The following is a 16,574-nucleotide window of genomic DNA, read 5'->3' on the forward strand; positions in this document are numbered from 1 at the left end:
TATATTTTTTTTATACAGACACTATAAATCTGATTATAGTATATCCTGCAATAAAGTATATGATAATATTAGCAGTTAAAATAGTTGACAAGAAAAATAAATTACATAATAAAAATATCCAGTCATTACATTAGAAGGATTGATTTGAGAATGTTCCTAACTTATCACATAATTAACAAACTACCCCTGAAGCAATTTATGAAAATTTCTGGTTCTTGCAAGAATCAAAACCATGCACTCCTAGTTGCAGAAAGGCGTTGCATGCCTGGCAATGCCTCAACCCATTCTGCTACAGAGCGTGGACAGATGAACGCAGATGAACAGACAAATGGGTCCAGGAATTGACCTGAGAAGAATCTTTGTGACCCTGGAAAATGGGAGGAGAAACAAGTTGTTTGACAATAATTTGTAATGGAAAAATTATAGATTCAAGAAGTTAACACAAAAGGTCTCTTTCACTCCAACTCTAGGTTGTGAACTACCGAACTTGAACCTGCCAAGTTGGATAACACTATTTATTTATTTTATTTATTTAAGATTTGTTAAATGCCTACCTACAGATTATACCCTTGGATTGTTGGCACAATACAAACAACACTAATACATAAAGACAAAGACAAAACAAACAATAATAATAAAGAAAAAATGTGCCCCCCCTTTCTCTATTTATATAAAATATATAATATATTATATATATAAAAATAAAAATCCACTTCGGTATGGCCTACAGGCGTAGGTAGATTTTGAAGGACCTACTTATTCTGGAAACTTCTATAAAATTTTTAAACTTTTTAAAAACTTAATGTACATAACATACTGTATGTTCTCTAATATCAAATATTCCAAAATGATTGATAAAACATTTTCTCATATTTCATGTGGCGGAAATGTTTAGAATGTTTCTAGCTCAATGCGTCCAGCATTGAATAGCTTAGTACGATTTTTCATATTATGCCTACTAACGTAAGTAGTAGTTAGTTTTTTTGACCTTCAAACACTATTCTTTATCCCCTTTACTAATACATGGGTGTATAAAAATTTGCTTTGGGCCAAGGCTTAGGATAATTTTAACATGGTTTAAAATAAATTCTAGCAAATTGGATGATAAGGAAGTATGAATTTTTTAAAATTTCAACTCTACACCCTCCTCCCTGTTTTTACTATAGTAGTCTGTCTCATAAAAAATTGATTCAGTTAAAGGTTTTAGGTAATGTTTAGGATTTTTACAATAATTATAATGGATTTGATACCTATATACCTAATAAAAAAGTTATGACTCTTTTTGTCTTTCGACCCTTGCTATTTCCATCCCTTGCAGTAATGGTTTGTTACATGAATATTTACCTAAGTACCATGTTTTAGACAGTATATAGGAAGTTAAAATTAATAAGAACAATTTAAATAGTGTATCTAGTACGTAAGTTTTATTTATATTTTTATTCCAACCCCTGTTTTTTTTTGTCTTATCAAAATTGTTTCAGAAAATGTTTAGACAAAAGTTATTGATCTGAACGAATTTAACAGCATGCTTACTAAGGGAATTATTAATTATTGCCATTCAACCCTTGTTTTTTTATACCCTTGCTGCAATTGTTCATTTTATCAAAAATTGTTCAGACAAAAGTTTTAGATGAAAATTAAAAAAATTAAAACAATCCAAACTGATTAAATAGATTGCCTACTAAGGGAGTTATGAATTTTTTGTCCCCCAACCCTTGTTTTATCTACCCCCTACAGTTGGTTGGTCATTTAAAAAATTTATTTACACCAAAATTTTTTGTATTACTCCTACGAGTTATAATAAGTTCAAACGGATGTGATATTTGTCATATTATGGGAATTATAGCACTGTTTCTGTTTTTCAAAAAACCTCCATTTCTACCCCTTTGGTGGAATTCGGCCCATTAACAAACTCAGCCCAGATTTTCTGTTACTATATTTTATTTATCAGGAAAATTAAGGCAGTTTTAGTGTCCATAAATATGTGATGCATATAAATATATCTACATAAACTTTCGCGTTGCCGATGGTTTTGGGGTCGAAAAACTATATAATTTTTTTGGAAGTCACACCATGGTCACAGTTACACTAGGTAGTCTTCAAAAGTTCAAGTACAGTACTAGTGTTGCTAGTACAGTTAAAGATTTTTAATCTGGCATCCTTTGGTTCCGCACAATTTGTAATCCAGCACCAATCAAGCCTCTGGCGTTCCGGGTTTTTGAAGCTGATTCCGGCTGTTTATATTGGCGACCCGGTCCCATGATTGCACCAACTGCATTTTTAGTTTCTCAGAGTTTATCGTTACTGTCTGTGTTTCTTGTTTTCTAGCAGGTTACATTTAAAATTTTCACTGCATTCCAGTTAAAACTATGTTGAAGTGAGATGATACGGCAACATTGTTAATTCAGCACACTGCTCTTCAACAGGCCAGACTGAAGATTTTGTTTTCTGTACTATGCTATACAAAGTTGGGTATTGTTTTTGGTTGGCTGATAAAAAAAAAAGAGATAAATTTGCATTATACAAAGGGTCATAAAACTGAGAAATAAGGAAAGTTTACCTGATACAAAATGCTCTGGATCATTTATGTTTGCAGTGACATTAGCGGTGCTGTAGGTGGTAAGTTGTTTGACCCAGTTATCGTCAACACAACATACCAAAACCTAAAATGGGAAAAAAATTTGAACATTTTATTTAAAGAGTTACAAAAAAGTCATATTTTTTCAGTACATTTATACACTAGTAATAGCCAGAGACCTGCAAATTCGCAGTTTCGATGGCCTTCAGGATAGACTGCACATACCCCTGTACACTCAGGCAAATAACGCAAGTTCATTGGCTGCCGACTTGTAAGTCTTCTCAGCTGGTTTGTCTGTGATTCGATCCTTCTTTGGTTGAGATTCGTCCAGATGAACAGTAAGCCAATAGCAAAATTATCTAAGAGGTATATGTGTTTGATTTCTAGCCTATCACCGAATGAATCCGCAAATTTTGCAGGTCTCTAGTAATAGCATATTAATAAATCAAGTGTTAACATGTAGCGTGAATGCAAAACACAGATGATCTGATTGAACCTCTCCTGCTTACGAAATACTTCAAATCTTAAAGGTGAAAAGTAAAACATGAAAGCATATTTGAATCCTTTGACAAAAAGTCCTTTACAATATCTAAATAGGTTAGGCAGAAGTCCTATTGTGTTAATTTAAAAATAAGGCATTAATAAATAGCTATAATATTTACTGATAATCTTGAGACCACTGGTTATTACTTAATTTAACAGCAAGTAAAAGCTTGAGTATTCATAATTTTCATTTGAATACAAGAAGCAGGCCTTCCCAAATAATTACTATATAAGTATCCCATCGTAAAATAATATGCACTGTTATTCATCCCTTCATTATAAGGTTTGTCATTGCAATATTGCAAAGTAAGACTCAGTGTAATTAATTTGCTGTAAACTCTTTAAGGTATTCTTTATTTTAAGCTAGAAATAACCAGAGTGGGTAAAATCGTCCAGTGGGCAATGAATGAATGAATCAATAAATGGGTCGGTGCGTGGCGTAACATATTGTTGACATTAGGGTCATTAGAGACGATGAATGGCGATGAGATGAGAACGGAGCATTGACAAAATGTATGGGTTCTGGGAATAGGAGAACCTGAGAAAACCCAATTGCTAATGGCAATGTACACTACGTTTCCCATTTGCGATAAATCCGGGTACTATCCCACCAGAAATTAAAACAGAATGGAAGGTGAATGATCTGAACAATCTAAACACCATGGCCCCCAGCAGGAGCGTATGGAGGGAGAGAGATTGGAAAGGGGAAGGTGATGGGGGGGAGGGGGGGGGGGCAAATGACATACCCAACCCCAAAACCCTAAAAAAAAATCTATAAAAATTTATCATTACCACCAAATAGAGGAAAGAATTTGAAATCAAACAGTGCATATGCTCCTGGCTCCCAGCATAGGGGCAATGCTCAATAACTTGAAATATTGACTGGATGACGTCACACAAGTGCTTGGGTATGCTACCTCTAGCACTCATCGAGTAGACTTGACCGACACCAGACTGGTTGTCGCGGAGCGGTCATTTTGATAGGCAATGCTTAGCCACTGAACATCTTTTTCAAAATTTGAAGTAGCCTTAGTACAAACAGGAAGAAATGGTTCTGTAGAAACGTTTTAAAAATATGTTGAACACTTTATTTTCTCCTGGAAACAAATTTATTTTGCAAGAGCAATACATTGCATAGTAATAATTCAATAGATAATAGAATAATGTTGGCAGTGGGAAAGGAAATAAATTTAGTGATCACATATTAACCATGTTATAAACTTTATAGAGTACATGGTTTTGTTGTTTGTTATATAATTTTTAAGAAAAAAAATTGTAAATATCCAAATATCCTTTATACTCTATTTTTGTGACCATACTAAACTATATAATATCATAAAGCCTCATATCTATTTAATTGGTAAACCATTTTTGTACAAAATATATTTCTTAAAATTGTTTCCCTAAACAATATGTTATAGCAGCAGCAATTTCAAATAAAAGACAGAGAAAAAAACTGAGTTCACCCATTTATAAAGGTATAAAAGGAATGCACCACTTCTATTATCATTTAAGAGAATCCAGAATCAAGTCTTACACCCCTAATTATACATGCATGATATTGTTTTGATGTTTGTTTAGAATAATTTTTTTTTACATTTTCCCATTGCACTCATATCCATAATACTATTTATACACTACAGTCTATGTAACTGCCCACATATAATTTTTGGTGTTAGCTAGAGGTGTGAGAATATTTTATGGAAAATTAAAACCACATATTTTCTTCAGGATTTTACTCTTTTCAATTACCAGCATAGATTTACATAATTTATGATAGGGTAATATTAGCTATGCAATAATTATTTTCTGCAGATTGGTAGTTACTTTAGAAATTTTATTTTTGTTCCTGGGCCTCAAAAATCCAGTTAGTCCAGAATGGGATTTAATCAAAAAGCAAAATGGGTTCGTAAACGTTTATGCTGTGATATCCCAAAACTAAGAAACATAGAATATTTTTGCAGTGTGCCATCAATACCTAGGTGAGGTCAACACATTAAAGTTAAGTTGGAAGCGAGCGAACGTTTGATTTCTGATAATGAATCATCATGCAGTCGATAAAAGTTCAGGATATTCTACTGCACACATCGGACAAGGATCAACTTACTACGTCATTTGCCTGTTTGGAGACTGCTACTCCTTCCTCCAAGTTTTTATCGGTCTCGTACACAGGGATCTCCTCATACTGCGCCACGCTCATTGTGTCGTCAAACACCTGAATGAAGGAGTGCTCAGCATCTGGGGCAGGGGTATCTCCCTCTCCGGGCTCCGGACCAGCTGCCGGGGTCAAGCTGGTGTAGTTGTGTTCCCGGTAGATGCTACACGACACCTGTCCTCCGGCCCTGTCCCACCCCTCCAGCCCTGGGCACTTCTGGATGGTTGCAGGCTCTCTGCTGATCGGGCTGCACAATTTCTTGTTCGGGATGTTGCTGTCGTTCTCGTCTGGCTCTCTTGGTTGGAACACACAGTCCTTTCTAGTCCTCTGAACTTTCTTGCCAAGGGAAATTTCCTTCCAGTCACCGTTTGTTCTCCGTTTCTGAGATTCCACTGTTTCAAACCTCATTGTCGAATTACCTGTTAAAAATCCAAAATAAATTTTTTATAGAGTTGATTTAAAATACACTATCATGAAGTGATAAATTTACAATAAAATATACTGATTTGAAAATGTATTACATATTAATGCGGCCGAAAGGTGTAACCATGGGCATAACAACCACAGTAGTGATGTCACCTTTAAGTAGGCTTTTGGGCAGTAATGGGATAGAAGGTAATTCTGATCAGGAGGCTAACGTTAAAAGAAACTAACTTCATTGCATATTTTACACATTTTTTTTTTTAAACTCTAGCAAATAGCAGAACGAAAAAAAATCTCAACAACATGCTTAACACCAACACTTACTAATTACTTGCATAGAAAAGTACGCATACCACTGCACACTGCTGAATTATTATTTTGAGACACTTATGACTGGTTATTTTTCACAGAACCCCTATCTTCCTCCTCCCCAACTTGTTCCACCACCCCTGGTCATCCCTGAAGGCATTAAGATACACAATTTCAAATTGATGAGTAAATTTAAGGAATAACTCTTTTACGTACCTTCAGATGAAAGCTTACTGACATGGCTTTGCAAGTGAATTTTCATCTGCTCACGGGCTTTGATCTCACTTCCAAAACTAGAGAATTGTTGATGGCAGTTCACTGTATCTATGCAGCAAGTGTACAAGAACGTCCTTTTCATTTCATCCCCATCAAAGTCTGCAAAGAGCTTCAACAGATGATTGGGCGACAAGCTTTGCAGTTCGCCCAAAGTAACTGAAGTATTGTTCATGGCCTTTCCGTGACAAAACAGACGCTGTAAGGATAAAAACATTCACACATTAATCTTTGAGGCACACTAACCAAGCAGGCTTACAATATTATAAGTTATAAAGGAGCCAGCTGGATAGTAACCTTCGGTTTGCTGGGGAGTCTGGATGAAGGAGAACGTCCCACGGCTGGCGACCGAACTGCAGGGTCGGAGTGGAGCTTCTGGGATGCTACCTCGGCCAGCATGTCGAGAAGTGCCCCTGACTTGCTTTCGTGGCTTAGGACCATCTTTCCAGATTGCATTTTGCCAACAAACTGCTACAAGCAAAAGAAGCAGATCAATAGCGTTCCAGGTAACATTCAAACTGTATCACTTAAATTGATGGTATTTTGGCAGCTGGGCAATCGAATGAGTGGCTAGAAGGATGGGTGGGCTATCAGAGCATGGATAAACATTGTATGGATATTGCTTTGATGCTGACCCTAAAGTTGGGTAGTTGCACTTTCATGTTACTAGTTTCATTTAAAATCAATCTCTAAAGGTTTACTAGGTATGAATAAAAAGCATTGCAAATTATAAGGGTGTCCATATAACTGCACCAAAATTTCCCTGACTTTCCCCTGATTTTCCATGACCAAAACTTCAATTTTTCCTGATGATTATTTTAAATTTAATTTAGATATCTTGTGATTTCCTTATATATATATATATAAAAAAAAAAAAAAGCCTTCACCATTCCCATATTGGGCTTGGGCTTAGAATTATATAACAAAAATGAAAATTCATTAAACAGAACCTTGCAAAGGACAACATTTTACAGTGTGTATAACTATGTACTAAACACAACCTGAAAAAAATTCTTTCACAGTCTAGACGATAGCAGACTGAGTATGAAATTTTCCTATCAAATTACTACCACCGGTAAGCTTCCACAATTTTCCAGAATTTCAAGTAAATTTCCTGGCCAATTCCAAGTTCCCTGATTATGTTTTGTTGCAAATTTTGCCCTCAAATATTCTTAATGCTATTTGCTATTTGTAAAAAATTAAGCAAATGAACTTAACAATTTTTGTTTGATAAAATGCATCATTATGGTCTGTTTTTCCACAACTGAGAAATGTATAATGTGAAACTTCTAAAGTAACATTTTATAATTATATGTTCATAAATAGGTAGCCTACTCATATAAAAACTTCAATAAATTTTGAAAATAGCAGCACCAGGAAAATATGAATAATTAATAAAATAAAAAGTTTAAGTAGGTATATTTTTTTTTTTAGAATTTAATATATTTTAACAAATATTTGACGAACTATTAATGTACGTTACCTAACATAGTCAAATTGTTACACTTTAATATTTATTTGCCTTATTTCCCAGGAGCCACTTCTTTCAAAAATTTAATATACACGATCAACAAAAAAGCGTACACTGGGAAGCCTGGAATTCACAGAAAAATGTAATCCTATTGCATGTACATACAACAAATGAGGTAATACGAGAGACTTTAAGTGCCAATCATCACTGAATATGCAACACCTCTTGTTTCAAAATTTGGATAGTTGTCCCTATTGCATATCCAATTGTATTTTAACATAAAATATTAAAATAAATTAAGCAGTTCAATGTGTTTGTGATGCAAAATTATAGATACTGTAACCAAAATAAATTTTATTTTGAAAATTTGAATTATAAAACGTTGATATAAATTGGATAAACCATAAACAATAAATAACAATTATACTAAAATTTGTAAGATTTTTTTGGAGGTTTAAAAAAACTGTATATCTAAATCCTATTTTTTGCATGGAAAATATTTTGCTTTAGTTAAGTTGTCCAGCAAATAGATATTGTCAATTAAACTGGTACAAGAAAATTTACAGATTGAAAAATCAATAAATTTACATAAGATATTTTATCTATAATGATACAACGCTCAATGTGGGCAACCATGGTGATTATCGGTAAATAGTATAACTTAGTATACACATCATACAAATGACATGAAAAAAAAAAAAAATGTTCATTACAATCATAATTAGAGCAATAGTTTATGTTGTACTCAATAAAAATTAGTCACCTAATTTTAAGACTGCTACACAGAAATCTCCAATACAAATTGGCTAGTCCTACATCTTCTGGGTGGAGCCAAAAATAAATTCTTTGGGTAAAACATATAAGGTCTTATAGCTAACAAACCATTTTCTTAATGGGTAGGAATATAAATTACTTCATTTAATTTTTGAGAAAATCAAGTAAAAAATATACTCTAAAATGATTGAACTGCTTCAAGAAACATTTGAACTCCCAACTTCTACTTAAAATTCTCATGGGACGCGCACACGGCGCTGAAGCAGAAACAAAAGGTTTTCTTTATCTTTTAACACTGGATATATAAGAACAAAAATGTACATAATTTGTTAGGGGCCTCGATAAATATGTAAATAATAAAATTTCACTTTAAGATATGATTTTTGCATAAATCAGTGGCAACTACAATAAATGTTAATAATCCTTCAGTCAATTCGCGCCTGTGACAAAGCAGCAGACGCCATGAGGACGCGCTAGCAGCCGACATAACGAATATACAGTTTTACACCATTTACACACATGAAGTATTGCCATACCAACTAAACTATAAACAAAACAAATCATCATACATAAATGAAATAGGAAAATAGTTTCTTACCATATTAGTAACATTAATGCATTCATATATAGTTAAATTTCCAACTGTCAAAACATCACCAAAACAAATCCTTGTTGTTTCTTCTTCTAGCTTCCCACAGCCAACATAACATCATGCAATAATGAAATTAACACAACATACTCGAACACTTTTGTTTATGAAACATCAAGAGAGAATTGTATGTATTCGTAATAAAAAAATTTCTCAAAGAAATTTTTAGTGTTTGATTTTTGTATATACGTTTTGATTTTAATATACCTGTTGGGTTATTTGAGTTCCAGTGTTTGAGGCAAATATTTAATAAATTAAACAAAGTAGAAAATTTCCGTATTTAATAATATTTATTTATAAAATAATAATTTATTTTTAAACTAATAATCGGACGTATAAAAATAAAGACAAAATAAGGTTTTGTTGGCTGCAATGTGTACATCAAATTTTTGATTGGTGTAGAAGGCTTTGAAAACAACCATGTGACTGAAGTCAAAACGGTGTAAAATTCAACGGTTTGAAGTTTGCGAATCGATGAATGAGTATTTATTTAGTTTGAGTTTCATTTATGTGATATTATTAAGTGCTAGGAGTACATTGTGTATATTTTGAAAGTGTTTCTAAGATATCAAACCATTTTCATAATGACTAGTAAGTTTAAAAGTAAGTAATCCTTTCGAAGTTAGTGTTCGTGAAATATATTAGTAATAAGTAAATATTAAAGTGTGAAGTCAGTAATTGACTGGTGAAGTGACAGTCATATCATTAATGATCAGTAGGCCTACAAACTATGACAGTCACCCAGTGAAGGTGAAAATAAATAATGGCTTAAATTGCATTGCATAAATTGCATTTATACAACAGAGTTAACAATATTTTGGATTTATGTGCTGTTTATGAGAAATAATTTACAGGTGCCAATATTTAAAAACTTAATATTAGAATTTTTCATGTATATATTTTGCTGCTTTTGTCACATGTGTATGTGCCAAACATAAAAAAAAAAAAGGAATTTGTTCATTCGATTGACATAACTAATCAATAAAAAAATTCAGGTTACAGATACTAGGCTATTCCTGCATGTTCATTGAAGGAATCTGTGAAGTTTGTAATTAATTACATTTAGCAATATACTATGTGATACTAGAGTTACAGCAATGTATTATAGTATTTCTAAATATATATTTTTTCTGGTATGTATCTCTTAACATGCTGCAACTGCTACTGCTACATGTTCAATTTGAATAGTTTGTTATTTCACAACCAGCCTCTCGTGTACTGTGTGTAACACTTAAAATAAAATATATTCTCAATATGAAGCAATATTACAATGCTAAGTGTATTAAGTTTAATTTTATTTCCATGGTTCTTGCAAATAATTGGCTCAGAGCTGTTGGCAAGCATTTAAAGAAAAGTCCGCTGAATGTTTGTTCTAACATATTCAAAGTTGTAAAGTGTTATAACCTATTTGGTTTGGGTATAAAAGAGGAAGGAAAAAAGTAGAAGTATTCAAGTTTTTGTAGTACCTAGACATTATTTGCAAAATCATTGTTATTTAACTCTACAGTATTGCTAAACATTGTTATAAATTTTTAGGTCTTGAACAACAGGCATTTTTTTATTAGTTATTAAAGTGAGTATAATCGTATGTACATTGATTCAGTTATTTTTAATTTGTTGCTTTAGGGGGCAAATATTTCAGTCCTCCAAGGTGGTCAGTGTTTAAGATGGAGGAACCTGCTATGGAGACAGATGTGCAAAGTTGTAAGTGCTCAATATTTTATATTTTTCCCTCACTTGTCTCTACTTGTATCTTTTATAATGTTGTAGCTAGAGATGTGAGTGGTAAAATTTTCCATTTGGAAAATTTTTTGAGAAAGAAGAAGAAGAAAAAAAAAAGTGTTTCTTTTTAAATCTTTTTTTCCCTATTACCAGCATATATTTACATAATTTAAGATATGTTGATATATGTTATACAATAATTTATTTTCTGCAGATTGTTAGTTACTGCTTAAACAACAATTTTTTTTCCTATCAGTAGATATCCCCAACCAACTCTCAAATGTTAGGTGGGCTATTAAAAGGGTGGGGGGGGGGAATAAATAAATAAAAATATTTTATTTGGTTCTGTTTGAATGAAAAGATTGATAAAATTTATTTGTTTCTGTTAAAGTACAAGTGGTTGGAAAATGTTCTAGTTTTCATAGAAAATTTTCCCAAGATACTTACTTTTCCAGAAAACTTAATATGTATCTAGTTGTAAGTTACCTAGTTGTTTATGTGGTTGTAGTATATTAGTTACATGAATGTTAAATATCATTATAGAGCAAGCTGGTGTAGTGTTAACACTAGACTTATCTTGTAGGATCTAGTTTCAGGTCCAGGTCTGGTCATTGTGGTTTCGTGTTCCTTTAGTTCCACAAAATCACTTTAAGCAAAAGCTAGGATTGTTTCATGCAATAAGCCGTGGTATATTATTTTTCAACATCCATGGTCTATGTAGTATTTGACTATCTCGTATGAGCGTGTTGTCAACAAGATGTTGAAATCAAATCAAAGTGTTATTTGCTGTCCATTGATTTGAATTAATTTTAGTATGTTATGTTGTTACATCACTAAACCCTACTGTTAATTACTGTTAACTGATTTATTGGGGTTGCCAGTTGAGTAGCACACAAAAAGAGGGCACTTCAAAGCAACTATAAGTAAAAAAAAATTTGTTATGGTAGTGAAAAGTTAAGTTTTACTCTGACCTGCATACATTTGTCACATATAAAAAAAAGATAAACTGTTATAGCATAATATTTAGTTAGTGTCCAATAATGAAGTAATGTACATTTAAAAATAAATATTTAATATAAATGAAGAAAATACAAACCAAGTGACATGCAAACTATGCCGCCAACTAGTATTTTGGCACAATTTTAAATTTGAATTTTTTTAAAAATTAAATGTCACCAGTCATTCCTTTGCTGCAAGAACTTAAATGTGTTCCTCCTCCTGTACACTCCCATTCAACCTTTGTCAGACTTGTCTCCCCAAGTTTTCCCAGCCCTAGATCTGATTTTGTCTACCATTCAATGACCCAGCAGGGCAATCCTTTTATTCCCGCCTTGGCGCACGGACGTCTCCTGTAATTCGCCCCCGATTCGTGATGAGAACTGCTAGGCCCTGCAAGCTCCCAGGACAGGCCAGTTCCAAGACCTCCCCTGACGCGAGCACTTCTAGACATGATTGTGAATCATCTTCGCGAAAGTCTAGTCACGCCTCCGGGTCCTATAGACTACCTTTCCCACTGTCATCAGCAGCACCACACCCCCCACCTCACCAAGTTTTCCTGGGAACACCGCTCCGGGTCTTTGACTGGGCACTAACCCCGGCCAGGGTTGGCCTCTCCCCAAGGCCACGACAGTAGTACATGAAATACATACTTATGCCACCTAGCGGTTGTTTTGCGAATCACTTCCCCTGGGAGTTTGAACACCCGCGGAACGCCTGCCCTCTGGCGTCTCCCGCAGTAACAAGTTCCCGTAGTTCCTTCCCAGGCCACCAGAGCGCTGGCCTAGTCCGCCACATAAACTACATGCTACTAGCGGCTGCCTCGTGCGAGTCGACTTCTGCTCAGTTCAGCCACACCTCAGTAGGTCGCGCTGACATCGGGCAGTACCACCAACTTCAAGATATCGAAGTCAGCCGTTCTTGACAAGAACCTCGGTAATGTTCGGAACCTTTTGGTTCGAGAGACGAAGCCTCCCCCCTTTCTTTCTTTAATGTCACCTTTTAATTACAAGTCTCAGCCACCCCAAGCTTACTGTGCACCGCGATTTGGGACTGACTGCTTAGTATTTACATCATCGGGACGACTCTCTGTTTTTCTTTAAGATGTGATCAGATTAGACAAGGGATGATTCCCACTACGGAGGTGTTCAGGCGTTAGTCAGTCCACATAAATCTAGCTAAATTAGTCATGTATAAGTCATTGTAGTTTATTTTTTTTTTTTTTTAAAAATCATGAATCATCCGTGGTGTGTTCGTGTGCTCAACCATCAGGCAGATCCTGGAAGACATCACCCATTTGGTGAGTTTACCACCATCACTCTCCTACCATCATCGTGACTAGAAGGCATTTTCTGCCTATTCCACCAACTGTCTGTGAATCAGTCCTAAACATATGTGTTTCAGATCTGTTCACAGACAGGGTGCAAGTACCGGACCAGGCACTGGGTACTTTTCCAAGGACCAGATCAGTCTCCACGGGGCAGATGACTCAGGCCCTCTGACGTCTCGTCAGCTGTCCCACTTCATCCAACAATCTTCAAAGTGCCAGACTTTCAGTTTTTAAAAAACCTTTTGGGACTAGCATCCAACCACGACGTATCTCAGATCAGAAATCAAGAAGCTTACTACAGGGTCATTCCATGTCAGTTCAACCACACCGACACAATGACACCCACCGTCTCAGATTTTGACGAAACTTGGCATGGTTGTTCTATTCATTGATGTAAGTAACCATACCAATTTGTTTTGTTCTATCTCGAATGGTTTAGATTTTACTGCCCCTTAAAGTTTATGGATTATTGGCATTTTAATCATCTGGCCGCCGCGCCGTTAACTAAATGTGTTGCCCGATGGAAAAAATTTCATATTTTTTTTATTTACTAACCATTTTGTCTGAAAAAATTTTTATGTTTGGATCAATGTAGCAGGAATAATATAAAAAATGAACAAAACTACTAAGTGTTTATTTGGAACCATAAAAAAATCTCAAAGTGTAATTTTTATGATTATTGAAATAAAATGTAGAGTTTTATGGAAAATGGTAAATCTCATAAAAGGAAAAGGATAATCATAAAAATTCTGTTTTGCTTTTGTTCTAAAAGATATGTTCTACCACATTAAACAGTATGATTCGAGGTTTTTTTACTCCTTTGATAATTTTTTTCACTTCAAAACACAAAAATGAGTTAATTATTTAATTTTGGTTAAAAAGCTGCTTTGGCCACTATTTGCCTGCCTGTGTTTCTAAATTATATATAGATGATTAAAATACCATATTTTCCTTTTGGTATCCCACACACCTTTTTATAAAATTAACTACCTTACATGCTGCTTCCTGTTTCCCATGCTGTCAAATCCTGCATTCCTGCCATGACATCACCCTGTTCCCTTTACACTCACAAATACGAACAGAACTGACCTCAGTAATGAGATTGCAGTTCAATTCTAGATGGTCAAATTTTGATTGGATATTTGTCATACATTCTTGTGAAAACTGATAGGTTCTTCCAGTCATTGTTTTTGGCGGTTCCACCATAGCAATAATATGAGGAATGGGCACAGCACATGTATCTTCTTTCTTGGGCCAAAAAAAGGATGGTGATGGTCCGGGGGATGAAGAAACTGTATCGTGACATCTTTTTGTTCAGCATTTATTTCATTCACCATGGCAAAGTACGTACCAGAAGCTGTCATAAACACAAGCAATAAAACATCCAGGGTACAAATCTTCTAATTTCACGAGATAGTTTGGCTGAATGCTAAATAAATTAAAAATAATAGCTGCTTTTTCATCCTTGCTAAATCTTCGAGCCTCAATTGTTTGTGAATCATTTTGTGGCTGAAAGTTGTGAAATGATCTTGTCCCTGGAAGAGTTTGAACATCTTTGAAGCAACTTTCCATAGCAAGACGAGTCAGTTTAACTGCTTATTTAGTAATAAAATGGAAACTGATATTTTCAATACTGGTCTTGCAGAAGTCAAACTGTTGAGCCACTGTTATAATTTGTTTTTTCCAGAGGTCGTTTAAGACTTTCCCTCCGAGCTATGCATTTTACAGTTGTATTTTGTCGCATTCCGTTTTGCCATAGCTGGTCGCAAAAAATGACCACTGAGCTCTCAGTAAAAAATCTCTCTCATGTAGACACAGGTTTGCGAAGTTGTATTTATTTTTATATTGTGCTGCACACCCATCACTAAAGTAATGAATCTCTTTAATGTGTGGGTGGTTCTCTTACAAAAAGGCAGTCATAGTTTTTTGGATTTCGTACACCATACTTACATCATGTTTGAGGTCATCAGATATGATGCAAAAAGGTAGAACAAGCTTTTTGCCAGTTGCATCCTTGCAGTGAATGATTACAGGATGAATAGTGCATGAATCTGAGGTCCAGTGGTAACCTTGGGCTTCCTCTTGTATCGTGAAAGCATAATTTTCACTGAAGTCCATTGAAATTGCAGCTACATTGGAAAGAGCTGTTTCCTTTAAAATTTTAAAAGTGGTGCTTGTGATTTGGCAATGTAAGAATGAGGTATTAATTTGTTGAGTTTTTCAACTAATGTTTCTATAAATTCAACAACAGAGCTGGAATACCTTATCATTTCAGTTCAATCTGTGGAAACCCACTGACTGAACTCAATAATGTCTTCATTGTCATATTCTTCAAACTTTGTCTGTAAAAAATGGACAAGGTTATCTTTTTATGAACATTTGTCGCAATGCCTTAACATACATTCTCTTGTTGCTCCTTCACAAACCATGAGCAATATCAGTTCTTTGTAATCTTCCTCTATACCGGCTTCATGAATCAATAAAATAACATTCTGGTGTATTGTGCACACGCATACTAAGTGTGTGCCACTAGATGCAGCTAAAATGCACCATTTAGGTCTCAAGAAACAGAATTTTGAAAAACCTATTTTCAAATGAGGATGCTCCCATTTAAAACTTGAGTATAGCTCAGACAGATTACACAAAATCAAACGCTTTCTCTCATAAACCTTTTTTCCTATACTCACGACATCCTTCATCCCTGGCAGAATTCTACAATGTTCATCACTCTGATAAAATTGTTTCACTAAATCAATAGTTTGAAGGCTTAGCTGTTTCCCTTGCTTAGGGTCGGTTCGCCTAAAAAACCCTTGTCTTTAAACACATGTTGAGCCTTACGAACAGAATAATCAGATGTGTTAAAAGTTTCTTTTATTTTTTTTCTTGACCACAACAGAGAAACTGGTATTGTCAACATTTGAATGTGTTTTTTTCTTGATGCACCTATAATTTCCTTTTTAATAATGTTCACTAGTTTATCCATGTCTTCACTGTTCTGCAACATACTTTTTTCCAACAAGTTTTTCTTCTTCTGGTAGATCAACTTCAAGAACAGTTTCAATTTTTGATTTTACTTTTTCATGAACTTTTTGTAGCTTTTCTTTAGCATAACTTCATTTGCAATGATGACCAAGTGCATGTAATTTCATCGGTGAACATCCAATTTCATGAAAGGAAGAATTTAGCTCGTCAATTACAGTATTTTTTTGAAGTTGGTTTAGTTCATCTCTAAATGTTAGTCCTATATCCTTTGTTTGTCCATTCTTGTGCTCATCATTACTTTCAACCTTGTCAGCTTCTTTATCTTCTAAAAGTTTATTCCTGCAAAACGCACAAAGTTTCTGACCAGGT

General features: G+C 34.5%; 2 protein-coding genes across 7 annotated transcripts in view; one reads left to right on the forward strand and one right to left on the reverse strand.

Annotated features, from left to right (window-relative positions):
* The window catches only part of LOC134530699 (uncharacterized), a 36,454-nt gene extending 27,166 nt beyond the window's left edge, over positions 1 to 9,288 (reverse strand). Inside the window, exons 1-5 of one of the 2 annotated variants that reach the window (XM_063365786.1) lie at positions 9,125 to 9,288; positions 6,579 to 6,752; positions 6,225 to 6,480; positions 5,229 to 5,695; positions 2,561 to 2,663 (exon numbers count right to left, since the gene is read on the reverse strand). In XM_063365786.1, the coding sequence (XP_063221856.1) occupies positions 2,561 to 2,663; positions 5,229 to 5,695; positions 6,225 to 6,480; positions 6,579 to 6,752; positions 9,125 to 9,127 (1,003 nt within the window). In that variant the 5' untranslated portion in view covers positions 9,128 to 9,288. The remainder of the gene's footprint in view (positions 1 to 2,560; positions 2,664 to 5,228; positions 5,696 to 6,224; positions 6,481 to 6,578; positions 6,753 to 9,124) is intronic. The other variant, XM_063365787.1, reaches the window with a different exon arrangement.
* Positions 9,289 to 9,546: 258 nt separating this feature from the next.
* The window catches only part of LOC134530702 (uncharacterized), a 72,086-nt gene continuing 65,058 nt past the window's right edge, over positions 9,547 to 16,574 (forward strand). For 2 of the 5 annotated variants that reach the window (XM_063365789.1, XM_063365790.1), the window contains exons 1-2: positions 9,547 to 9,778; positions 10,802 to 10,879. In XM_063365789.1, coding sequence (XP_063221859.1) covers positions 9,760 to 9,778; positions 10,802 to 10,879 — 97 coding nt within the window. In that variant the 5' untranslated portion in view covers positions 9,547 to 9,759. The remainder of the gene's footprint in view (positions 9,779 to 10,801; positions 10,880 to 16,574) is intronic. The other 3 variants (XM_063365792.1, XM_063365793.1, XM_063365791.1) reach the window with 2 other exon arrangements.

This window comes from Bacillus rossius, chromosome 3, assembly GCF_032445375.1.
Source record: "Bacillus rossius redtenbacheri isolate Brsri chromosome 3, Brsri_v3, whole genome shotgun sequence".
NCBI lineage: Eukaryota > Metazoa > Arthropoda > Insecta > Phasmatodea > Bacillidae > Bacillus > Bacillus rossius.